General features: G+C 40.0%; 1 protein-coding gene across 6 annotated transcripts in view; it reads right to left on the reverse strand.

Moving 5' to 3' along the window:
* The window catches only part of LOC132774262 (protocadherin alpha-C2-like), a 271043-nt gene that overhangs the window by 181958 nt on the left and 76446 nt on the right, over positions 1-12639 (reverse strand). Inside the window, exon 1 of one of the 6 annotated variants that reach the window (XM_067467732.1) lies at positions 8560-11110. The exons of the other annotated variants lie outside the window; for them this stretch is intronic. Coding sequence (XP_067323833.1) covers positions 8560-10917 — 2358 coding nt within the window. The 5' untranslated portion in view covers positions 10918-11110. Of the gene's footprint in view, positions 1-8559; positions 11111-12639 lie in introns of those variants that run through there. 6 annotated transcript variants of the gene reach the window in all.

Here is a 12639-nt window from a genome sequence, read left to right on the forward strand (position 1 = left end):
TCCTGGGAATGCGGATGTTGGTTTGAATGGCCTGGGCACTTGTCACTAGTGATACACTCAACGTGGCTGTGGTTGATAGTTGAGGTTTACCATGATCCTTTACAAGTACACGTAGGTTGTGACTCCTGCTGCTCTCTGCCTCATCCACAGAGCGGATGGTACTGATTTCACCACTATACAGGCCCACACGCCAAGGCCCACTGTTTCCTTCAGGCAGTTCATAGCGCAGCCATGCATTGTATCCTGAATCCGCATCAAGAGCATGGATCTTACCCAACAAGTGTCCAGCTGACACAGGAAGCACTAGAAGGATAGAGTTGTCTTCTGTCTGCCCAGTAACTAAAGGCACATTATCATTCTCATCCACCACAAAGACTTGAATAGTCACATTGCCACACAAGGAAGGCATACCAGCATCCTTGGCATTCACTTGGAACTCCAAAAGCTTCAGTTCCTCGTAATCCAGAGGCTGCAAAGCATAGAGCTTCCCACTCTCTGAGTGTACTGAAATGTAACTTGAAAGTGGCCACAGCTTTTCATCGATCCAGTAACTGATTAGGCTGTTCTCCGCTATGTCTGAATCAAAGGCCGAAACTGTGAAGATATGGGCACCTGGTGGATTATTCTCCTTCACAAAGACTGTGTAAGCAGGCTGTGCAAAAGCAGGTGCATTATCATTGATGTCACTGATTGGAACAACAACAGTACTGCTGGCTGACAAAGACGGGACCCCTTGGTCTTGGGCCATCACCATCAATCCATACTCAGCCATATGTTCCCGATCCAGGGGCTCAGCCACCACTAAGGAATAGTAATTCTTGAAGGTGGACACCAGTTTGAAGGGGAGTCCGGGAGGCCAAAGGGAGCATGTGACTTGACCATTGGCCTCAGAGTCCTTGTCTGACACACTGATGAGGGCCACTACTGACCCTGGTGGGGAGTCCTCTGGGACTGGCACTGAGAGGGATGAGACTGACACCTCTGGAGCATTGTCATTCACATCCAACACCTCAATGATCACTTGACAGTGCCCATACAAGGGGAAATTGCCTTTATCTTCTGCTACAATCTTAAGATCATATGTATTTCTGTCTTCAAAATCTACTCTTCCATTCACTGTTATCTCCCCTGTATTGGTATTTATATTAAAAATCTTTTGAATGTTTTGTGCTATGTGTGTAGAAAATGAAAAGGAGATTTCCCCATTCCTTCCTACATCTAAGTCAGTGGCATTCAGTTTGATGACTACTGTTCCATTAGCTGCGTTTTCTACCAATTTTATCCTGTAAACTGACTGGTTAAAAACAGGAGGATTGTCATTGGCATCCAACACATTGATCACCAGCTGGACTGTGCCAGTGAGTTCTGGTTTCCCCCCATCAGTGGCTGTGAGTAACAAATGATGAGTAGGGATCTCCTCTCTGTCCAATTGTTTCCTTAAAATAATTGCTAAGGGTTTATTATGGTGACCATCTGCTTTTTGTTCCACACTGAAATAGTCATTGGGCCTGAGCTTGTAGGTTAGAATAGCATTAGGACCAATATCAGCATCAGAGGCTTCCTCTAATGGGAATCTGGTGCCAGTTGGAGTTATAACTTCTGCTATGCTCAGAATTTGTTCATTTGCAGAGAAAATGGGAGCATTGTCATTTATATCCCTGATCTCCACCTCCACATGGAACACCCTCAGGGGTTTATCAACAATTACCTCCAGATGGATGGAGCAATCGGTATTATCAGCACACAGCTCCTCCCTGTCTATTCTGGAATTCACAAACAAGATCCCATTCTGCACATTTACCTCAAAGAAGTCCTTCTGTCCTTTTGAGACCATTCGAAACATCCGAGGCACCAGCTCACTCACCTCCAGCCCCAGGTCCTGGGCAATGCGGCCCACAAAGGTGCCATGCTGGGATTCCTCCGGCACAGAATAATGGAGCTGGCCGCTCCCCATCTCCCAGGCTGTGTGGAGGAGAATCAGATGCAGCAGCTGCTTCAGCACAGAATCATTCTGCCAGGCAACCATGGCAAGGAGAGAAACAAAGCCCAGCACCGTCTTCTGTTTTCTCAAAATCCCTTTCCTTGAAGATCCGAAGAATAAGATCTGATCCAGATTCTTTTTGAGGTAATCATTTCAATAGATTTCAAGGCTGAAGCATTCTCTGTGTAATATTGCTAGTGTCAGGCAGGGTTTTCAGTCACTTTGAAAGGAGGAGCTCTGGATTGGACTTCTTCTGTATCTTTCCTTAGGCAACAGTGACCCCTTGTGCTTAATGTTTGAAATAGAGAACTAGATTATTACTTTTTATTAAATGTTGGCTTCAGCTCTTCCTTGTTCATGTCATTTTAATTTATTTTCATTTGCAAACAAAGCTCTTTCCTTCATTACTGTATATGACATTTATGCTCTGTAGCCAGTAATTTTAATTTGAGTAATTTTAATGTAAGTGTGGTCTCTTCCAGGGATGTGAAATTTCTTTTAGTGATGTTAGGCCAAGGATCAACACTTGGTATTAAAGTAGTCTTGCATTTGAGGCATTTTAGTTTCCAAGCTGCTCAAAGAAAATGTCCTTATGCTTTAATTATGCCCAATCAGGGAATCAAATCCTGATATCTAGAGTCACACTCAGACCACTATATAATGCTAGTTCACACTGGGGGTCAGCAAACACTCTGAAAGCTCTGGGAGAAGAACAAGGGGCAGTCACCTGATGAGTGTGTTACAAAATAGACCAGGGGGCCTCAAACTTTTTAAATAGAGGGCCAGGTCAGAGTCCCTCAAACTATTGAAGGGCCGGATTATAATGTGAAAAAACATGAATGAATTCCTACGCACACTGCACGTATCTTATTTGTAGTGCAAAAAACACTGAAAAATAATACAATCATTAAAATGAAGAACAATTTTAACAAATACAAACTTTCAATGGGAAGTGTGGGCCTGCTTTTGGCTGATGAGATAGGATTGTTGTTGTTGTTGTTGTGTGCTTTCAAGTCATTTCAGACTTAGGTTGACCCGGAGCGAGGGTCATATCCAGCCCCCCAGGCCTCAAAGGGCCATATCCAGCCCCCCAGGCCTTAGTTTGAGGACCCCTGAAATAGACAGTGAGCACTAAACAGCAGATGTGCATGACTGAGTTTCTGAAAAAGAATGGTAGAGTATGCATTGGCTTAATCTGTAGCCCCCCAACTATTTTTTTCTACTTAAAATCACAGTTGTCCAAGATCAAATACACTTCAAGAAGGAATAATATAAAGCTACCAGAATGTATAGTGAAAGGGGAAAAAATCTGGTAAGCACTTCCTCAGTTATTCCTCTGGTTATAAGCAAGAGAGAGACTTTTTAAAATGTCTGTAGAAAGCCATACATAGCAGCATTAAATACCAAGTTAAGTCCACTGGGAGACCAGGGTTCAAATCCTGTCTTTGCCGCAGGAACAAATGAATGGCCTTGGGGAAGTCACACTCTCTCAGCCTCTGAGAAAGTTGTAGGCAAGAGAACCCTATGATAGGCCTGCCAAGTCAGAAATGACTTGAAGGCACACAACAACAAAACTATTTTTATTAGTAGCCTAGCTATTAAACAGATTTTGGGATATAAGGAGTTAGTTTCTTGTTATATTTCAATATGCCAGCAGTTTATGGATTTTATTAATGGACTATTAGCCCTAGATCTGCTTGGTGAGTGGAACAAGGGTTTCGCACTCTCCTGAGGTCTCTGCCACCCTTGATGCACTGGTTCTTTCCCACTCATTTTTTTAGTTATATTTCATGCTGTTTGGTTGTCCCACATGTTGGCAATTTAATTTTCGTGGCTTTCAGGGGAACTTCTCTCATGGGAGTGCATTTTTAAGGCATTCCACAGTCACCTCACATGATAAAAAATATGGAATTATTAGTCACCAAACCAAAGCTCAAGCTGAAGCAGTACTTCCTTTCTCCCTCAGGTCTTGACCACACTTGGCTGATTTAGGTCTGCATGGCAACCCTTGAGCAGCCTCTTGGGGTTGCAGCCAGCTCTTTCCCACTCATTCCTCATCACATTGTTTTCCTCACTCACAATAATTGTACTCTCTTTGCTTTTGGAGTAATTTGTCCCATGGGATTTTTATAAAACCTTACTTGACAAAAGAAAAACCACACAATTACAGTATTCCTCACACTGAAACACAAAGTACTTTCTGTCTCCTTCAGATAGCTCAGGCTTCTTCTGGGGCTGCAACTCCCTTCATCCCCAGTGTGTCTAGCAAAGGGGTACGGGTATTGGGGGATACATCCTGGCATGTAGACTGAGCTATCTGGTTGGTTTGAAATATGCTACCAGTATATTTTTTGTTGGACCATGATAAGAGCATGTGCCAAGTTTTGTCCAGATGCATTGTTAGGATTGGCATGGTTCTCCAGATGTGGGTGGACTTAACTCCACCAGGATTTTATTTATTTATTTATTTATTTGCTGTATTTGTATACTGCTCTTCTCAGCCCTTGGGCGACTTAGAGCGGATGGATTATGATGGATAGGTGTACCAAGTTTGGTCCAGATCTACTGTGGGCGGGATGCATACTGCTTTCTGGATATGATCCCATCATTCTCTGCCATTTCCCCTAAGGCCTACCAGTATTTTAAGTTGGTCACAATTATTATGTGTGGTAAGTTTGGTCAAGATCCATCAAGCAGTGTAGGAGCCTTTGTGGTTCAAATATACATATAAATAATTAAACGTGTGTGTGTGTGTATATATATAGAGAGAGAGATTAGTCGTTGTTATACTCCAGAAACTTTGTTTTTGTGGCTGCCACAAACTATGTTGAATTGGTTGAGACTCAAGGAGATATTCATTAAAAAAAACTATAGCAAAATGAGCTGCAGGATGTTCTGGAAAAACAAAGTTTTTGCAGTTTAATAAACATTTTCCATGTTTTTATGATAGAACCAATTAGGAAATTAAATTTATAACCCAGGAACAAAAATCATATTCCATTGTGTTATGTGAACCACATCTTCATAAGCTCTTTTTGTTTTTCATTCAGCTCATATCCATTGTCTATTTCTATTAGTTTGTGGCAAATATATAACATCTTGTTTCCTTTTCCATAACAAACAGCCTTCACTTGTCTATTCCAACATGGCTTATCATGTTCTTATATCTTTGAAAAGAACCCAATGTCACTTAGGCCCTGTCTACATTGCCATATAATCCAGAATATCAAATCAGATAATCCACTTTATCTGCTTTAAACTGGATTATCTGAGTCTACACTGTCATATAATCCAGTTCAAAGAAGATAATCTGGATTTTATATGGCAATGTAGAATGGGCCTTAGTTCACTACTAAAATTCCAAAGATGGTACAGGAATGCCAACTCATGACATAAGGGTTTATTGTCTCAGCGAAAGCCCTTTATATATTGGTTATGGTCAATATTTGTTTTTGCATTAAATACATGTGGACAATAACCAATCAAATCATCAAGTTTTCATTTTTTCTCAATATAACACCGAACAAAGCATTTGTAACATGACCTACCTGTAAGAGGAACTATTTTTAAATCATTTAACTGCATCTGATAAAATTACTATTGCAAACATAGAGATATGCCTCACAATTTTTCTGTAAAATAATTACATGTGCAATATAGCCAGTCTCTGTAATCAGTCAGTATAATCGGGCATGTCAGCAATATGGAGTGAGCCAAGAATCAGAGTATTTCAAAAACTCAGAAACCACACAACACCCCAAGTATTTAGTGTTAGCAGTTTTCCATCTTATTACTATGGTCCTTTAATGTTTTTAAATGTACTGATATTTGAATATTTTAAAATTATATATTGGAAATTACCCAAGGAGGACTTCAACTAAAAAAAATCAAAAAACATTTTGAATGTATGAAGAATGAACCAGTACTCATTTCATTTGTCTGCTTCTCAGTGCAACTAGAAAGCATGCTATGAAGATATTTTCAAAAATACTGTGATGGTGATTCCTGTACAAAAAGTCACATCACTCTAGTTAGAATCATAGAGTTGGAAGAGACCTCATGGGCCAGCCAGTCCAACCCCCTGCCAAGAAGCAGGAAAATCACATTTAAAACACTCAAAGTTGATTTAATTGATGCCATGATTGCTAGTGATAAATATATTAATTACCAGTATCTGTAAATCTTTCATCAAGATCAATGATTAAAGGAACATATTTAACATCATTTCTCCAAACACATTAAAGCACTGTATTTTACATCTTCTTTTGGTGTTTGTAAAGTGAATCTACTTTCCTATACATACTGATGTGAAGTTTACATCTAGAGAGGTACAAGAATTCACTTTTCCTGGTAATATTGGCCAGAATCCAATTATTGCATTGACCTAATCGTTGCACTTTTTCTGGTATCATCCTGTAGTGCAAGACAAGGAAAAATCTATTCGCTGTAAGCAGACCTTTCCTCTAGTGCCTGTCACCTTGCTTCCGCTCCTGTCACTAACTATACTGATATAGTTATGTTAGTGCAGTGCACAAAACTTTTTAAAATATGACAATTCTATCAATTTTCTTTCAAAAAGCTTAAATCTTTTCCTCAAACCATTGCAATTCCCTTAAAAGTTTGGTTTGACCTAATAAGGTTGCTAATGTTTCTAGGCCATTAGAAGAACATGAAGAACAGTGTCCTAACTCAACATATTTTAACCTCTAAATCATTGTTATGAGTGTGCATTTACCATAGTTCAAAAATGTATACTCAAATAAAAAGCTGGAAATGAAGTTTAAAAAACTGACTCAACTCCACTCAATCAAAAGCCTTTTCAGCATATGCAAACATAGAAACATTTCCTTTTATTATGACTATTCAGTGCTTGTTCAGTTAAAATAATCAGCTTTAATAAATCAAGCCTAATAGTAGTATAAGTAATTTAAATAGACTGAACGCATTATGGATTAAAATAATGGTAATACATTTGCAATATCGTAAGTAAATAGCACAACAATACAACTTAAAAGGAACAAGCAAAACTACTTCCTGTTTAAGTATTTCTGTCAACTGATCTGATGGAAATGCAGGATTAAATATTATTTTATTAACAAGGCTTGGTAAAATGTAATTTGTCAGGTTTACTCTGGTGAAAAGGATTGTGTTCCTCATATTTATTTTAGAAACTATCTCAATTAAGATCAATAATAAGGAAATTCATAGTAAAAAATTAAAAAGAACTATAGTTCTTCAAAATATTGATAACAAACCCATAATAGTTTTAATAATATTACAAAAACCTAAGTGTCAAGGGAGAAAACATTATGCATAGTATATAAGATTATAAATAAAAGCTGGAAAACTCCAATCCTTGATCTGTGAAAGAATGAAATAGTTTGACAGTTCTACTTTCCTAGTTGCTTTAAATATGTAGAGGAAATATCAGTAAATCTAACAACAAAAATTTGATTTTTGACCTGGTTGCAATACATAAAAGGAATGGAACAAAAACATCAAGATCAATGATATTTTTCTCATCCTATTGTGTTTATCACCATGCCTTCTCTAAAAAAAGTAGATACTGATAAAACATGGTATTATGATGATATGTTCAACATAAATTGGCCAGTCTATCTAAAAGAAAGATCCAAGCCAGAATCACCAGTTATGGCTTAAGCATACAAAGAGTTACATAGCTGTCCAGTCAGAGACAAGTTATTTCAGAACACAGTTAATGAAATTCAAAATTACTGCTTTTTATAAGTTTCATACTGACAAATTATTGAATAATTCTTGTGTTTTCTAGAACTTTCAATGAGAACTAGAGGGAAATATATATTTAAAACTTTACATTCAGTAATGAAGGGGGGAAATGCATGGCTAAATTTTGAAGGAATGTGAACAGTTGGTGTACTCTCAATGGCTCATTCAACAAAAGGTTTTATAGCTTTAGCAAAAATAGAAAGAAAATATTACAATTACTCATTGCGCTTACATTGCAAAGCACTAGTTGCACAAACCATAGGAAATTAATCAAGAAAGCTTATGCACAATGTGGTTCGAATGGTCAATGATATCAAAAGTAAAACTTTTCAGTCAAGATTATTTGCTCATATTTGGGAAGCAATGGGGTCAAGTTTTTAAAAAATCTTTTACTGCAGACAAAGATATCTTCGCTCACAAGATGTCGAACGCTTTGCCATGTATATGAATTGAGAGAAATAATGTTTAATTTTATTAGGAAAATCAGCAAAATGAATGCTGCAATCTAATTTTTAAAAATTTTGGTCCATCTTGCTAAAATATTTAAACATTTTAATAAAATAAACACCAGTGTGCAAGGAAAGGGAGAAAATATCTTAACAGCAGTAGATAAAATTTGTAGTAGGAGAGACAAAAGAGTTATCTGAAAAAGAAAAGTGAAATAAGAAAACTTTGCCGCCGCCCCCAAAAAAAGCTGAATGTGAGCTAAAATGTGATATCAACACACAAATTGTTGATCATTTCACATTACTGAGAGTGAAAGTTCATCACTACTGCCCAAGTGTTAAATCCAATCTCAGAAAAGAAAACCTACCATGAATAATACTAACCGTTCCACAGAGAAGGTCCTGCTGATTCCCATTCTCAGAAGAAGCAGGGATGTTGGGACTGAAGACCATGAGGTCATTCTTGGCTAGAGCCTCCCCATTTACTCCTGCCAGGATGTGGCTGTGGTGGTTTGAATAGGACCAGCTGCCCACTTCGCTGGCACAGACCAGTGTGGCTGTTCCGGGACCATATACCATTGGCTCCTTGGGCTGAAACTGGCACCGCAGAGCTACATACGTGATGACTGCCAGCAGGAATAAGCTGGACACTGAGCAGATGGCAATGATCAAGTACAAATTGACAAGGTCTGCCTTAGGCTTTGAGCTCTCATCTGTCCTGGGAAGGCGGATGTTGGTTTGAATGGCCTGGGCACTTGTCACTAGTGATACACTCAGTGTCGCTGTGGCTGACAGTTGGGGCTTGCCATGATCCTTTACAAGTACACGCAGGTTGTGACTCCTGCTGCCCTCTGCCTCATCCATAGAGCGGATGGTACTGATTTCACCACTATACAGGCCCACACGCCAAGGCCCACTGTTTCCTTCAGGCAGTTCATAGCGTAGCCATGCATTGTATCCTGAATCGGCATCAAGACCATGGATCTTACCCAACATGTGTCCAGCTGAAACAGGAAGCACTAAAAGGATAGAGCTGTCTTCTGTCTGCCCAGTCACTGCAGGCGCATTATCATTCTCATCCACCACAAAGACTTGAATAGTCACGTTGCCACACAAGGAGGGCAGTCCAGCATCCTTGGCATTCACTTGAAATTCCAAAAGCTTCAGCTCCTCATAATCCAATGGCTGCAAAGCATAGAGCTTCCCACTCTCTGAGTGTACTGAAATGTAACTTGAGAGTGGCCACAACTTTTCATCTATCCAGTAGCTGATTAGACTGTTCTCAGCTATATCTGAATCAAAGGCCGACACTGTAAAGATATGGGCACCTGGTGGGTTGTTCTCCTTCACAAAGACTGTGTAAGAGGGTTGAGCAAAAGCAGGTGCATTGTCATTGATGTCGCTGATTGGCACAACCACAGTACTACTAGCTGACAGAGATGGGACCCCGTGGTCTTGGGCCATCACCATTAATTCATACTCAGCCATGTGCTCCCGATCCAAGTGCTCAGCCACCACTAAGGAATAGTAATTCTTGAAGGTAGACACCAGTTTGAAGGGAATGCCAGGAGGCCATAGAGAACAGGTCACTTGTCCGTTGGCCTCAGAGTCCTTGTCTGAGATACTGATGAGGGCCACCACTGTCCCTGGCGGGGAGTCCTCTGGGACTGGAACTGAGAGGGATGAGACTGACACTTCTGGCGCATTGTCATTCACATCCAACACCTCGATTATCAATCGGCAGTGCCCAGACAAGGGAAGATTGCCTTTATCTTTTGCTACAATCTGAAGATCATATACACTTCTATCTTCAAAATCTACTCTTCCACTTACAGTTACTTCACCTGTATTGGAATTTATTATAAAAATCTTTCGAAAGTTTGGTGCTACATGTGTAGAAAACGAAAAGGAGATTTCCCTATTAGTTCCTTCATCTGCGTCCGTTGCATTCAGTTTGATAACTAGTGTCCCATTAGCAGCATTTTCTATCAGCTTTATCCTGTAAACTGACTGGTTAAACATGGGAGGGTTGTCATTAGCATCCAGCACATTGATCACCAGCTGGACTGTGCCAGTGAGTTCTGGTTTACCCCCATCAGTGGCTGTGAGTAACAAATGATGAATAGAGATATCCTCTCTGTCCAATGGTTTCTTTAAAACAATTGCTAGGGGCTTATTATGGTTGTCGTCTGGATTCTGTTCTACAGTGAAATAGTCATTGGGCCTGAGCCTATAGGTTAGAAGAGCATTAGGACCAATATCAGCATCAGAGGCTCCCTCTAATGGGAATTTGGTGCCAGTTGCTGTTATAAATTCAGCTATGCTCAGAATTTGTTCATTTGCAGAGAAAACAGGAGCATTGTCATTTATGTCCCTGATCTCCACCTCCACATGGAAAACTCTCAGAGGTTTATCAACAATCACCTCCAGGTGGATGGAACAATCTGCATTATCAGCACACAGCTCCTCCCTGTCTATCCTGGAATTCACAAACAAGATCCCGTTCTGCATATTTACCTCAAAGAAGTCTTTCTGTCCTTTTGAGATCATCCGAAACATCCGAGGCACCAGCTCACTCACCTCCAGCCCCAGGTCCTGGGCAATGCGGCCCACAAAGGTGCCATGCTGGGATTCCTCCGGCACAGAATAATGGAGCTGGCCGCTCCCCATCTCCCAGGCTGTGTGGAGGAGAATCAGATGCAGCAGCTGCTTCAGCACAGAATCATTCTGCCAGGCAACCATGGCAAGGAGAGGAACAAAGCCCAGCACCGTCTTCTGTTTCCTCAAAATCCCTTTCCTTGAAGGACCGAAGAACAGGATCTGATCCAGATTCTTTTTAAGGTAATCATTTGAATAGATTTCAGTTCTGTAGCATTCTCTGTGTGATATCGCTAGTGTCAGCCAGGTTTTTCAGTCACATTGAAAGGAGGAGCTCTGGATTGGCCTTCTTCTGTATCTTTCCTTAGGCAACAGTGACCCCTTGTGCTTGAGGTTTGAAATAGAGAATCAGATGATTAAATTTTATTAAATGCTGCTTTTAGTTCTTCCTCTTTCATGTCATTTTTATTTATTTTCATTTTCAAAGAAAGCTCTGAGCTGGCACCTTTCCTTCATTGCTGTACATGACATTTTTGCTCTGGAATCAGTAATTTTAATTTGAGAGTGTAGGCTGATGCAAATAAACATCCACATAAGAGTGGTATCTTCAAGAGCTTTAGAATTCCTTTAAGTGATGCTAGGCCAGGGCGGGCTCATTCACAAATCACCACTTGATAGTCAAGTTATCTTGCATTTGAGAAATACATGCAATTTTGGTTTTCAAGCTGCTCAAAGAAAAAGTTCATATGTTTCAAGAATGGCCAAGCAGGGAATCAAACTGTGATCCCTAGAGTCGCACTCAAACCATTGCTGGCTCTCACTGAGGGTCAGCAAATACTCTGAGAGCTCTGGAAGCCTGGCAAGGGGTAGTCAAGAGATGTATGTATTACAAGACAGACAGTGGGCACTAAACAGCAGATGTGCATGACTGAGTTTCTGAAAAAGAATGGCAAAGGATGCATTGGTTTAACATGTTGCCCTTCAACTATTTTTCTACTTTAAATCACAGTTGCCCAAGATCCATTACACTTTGGAGGCTCCTTCTTTGGAGGCTTTTAAACAGAGGCTGGATGGCCATCTGTCAGGGGTGCTTTGAATGCAATATTCCTGCTTCTTGGCAGGGGGTTGGACTGGATGGTCCATGAGGTCTCTTCCAACTCTATGATTCTATGATTCTATGATTCAAGAAGAAATAATATAAATCTACCAGAACATATTATGAAAAGGAAAAAGCATCTTGTAGGCACTTCCGCAGTTCTTTCTCTGCTTATGACCAAGAGAAAGGTGAGACTTTTTTAAAAGTCTGGAGAAAGCCACATACAGCAGCATAAAATACCTAATTAAGTCCACTGGGAGACCAGGGTTCAAATCCTGTCTTTGCCACAGAAACCAATGATTGGCTTTTGGGAAGTCGCATACTCTCAACCTCAAAGAAAGTCAAAGGCAAACCTCTAATGAACAAATCATGTCATGATAGATTTGCCAAGTCCCAAATTACTTAAAGGCACACAATAAATCTATTTTTATTTGTAGCCTTCCTATTAAACAGATTTTTGGATATATCCCATTATTTTTCTTGTTATATTTTGATATGGCCACTGCTTAGGGATTTTATTAATGGACCTATTCAAAAATACATAACCTTATAATGGAAAAAATTATAAAACCATACAGGGGATCAGATACAATTTCCATCAACCCAAAACGTAGTCAGGTTGCAACACTTATCAGCCCCAAATCTGGTCAAGAGTGACTCCCATTGCACCCATATCTGGCAGGGTGAAATTCCCATCAGCTCCAAATCTGTGCAGTGTTCAGCTTCCATTAGCCCTGGATCTAGTTATGAGTGGAACAAGGGTCTTACGC

This window comes from Anolis sagrei, chromosome 4 (genome assembly GCF_037176765.1).
Source record: "Anolis sagrei isolate rAnoSag1 chromosome 4, rAnoSag1.mat, whole genome shotgun sequence".
Taxonomy (NCBI): domain Eukaryota; kingdom Metazoa; phylum Chordata; class Lepidosauria; order Squamata; family Dactyloidae; genus Anolis; species Anolis sagrei.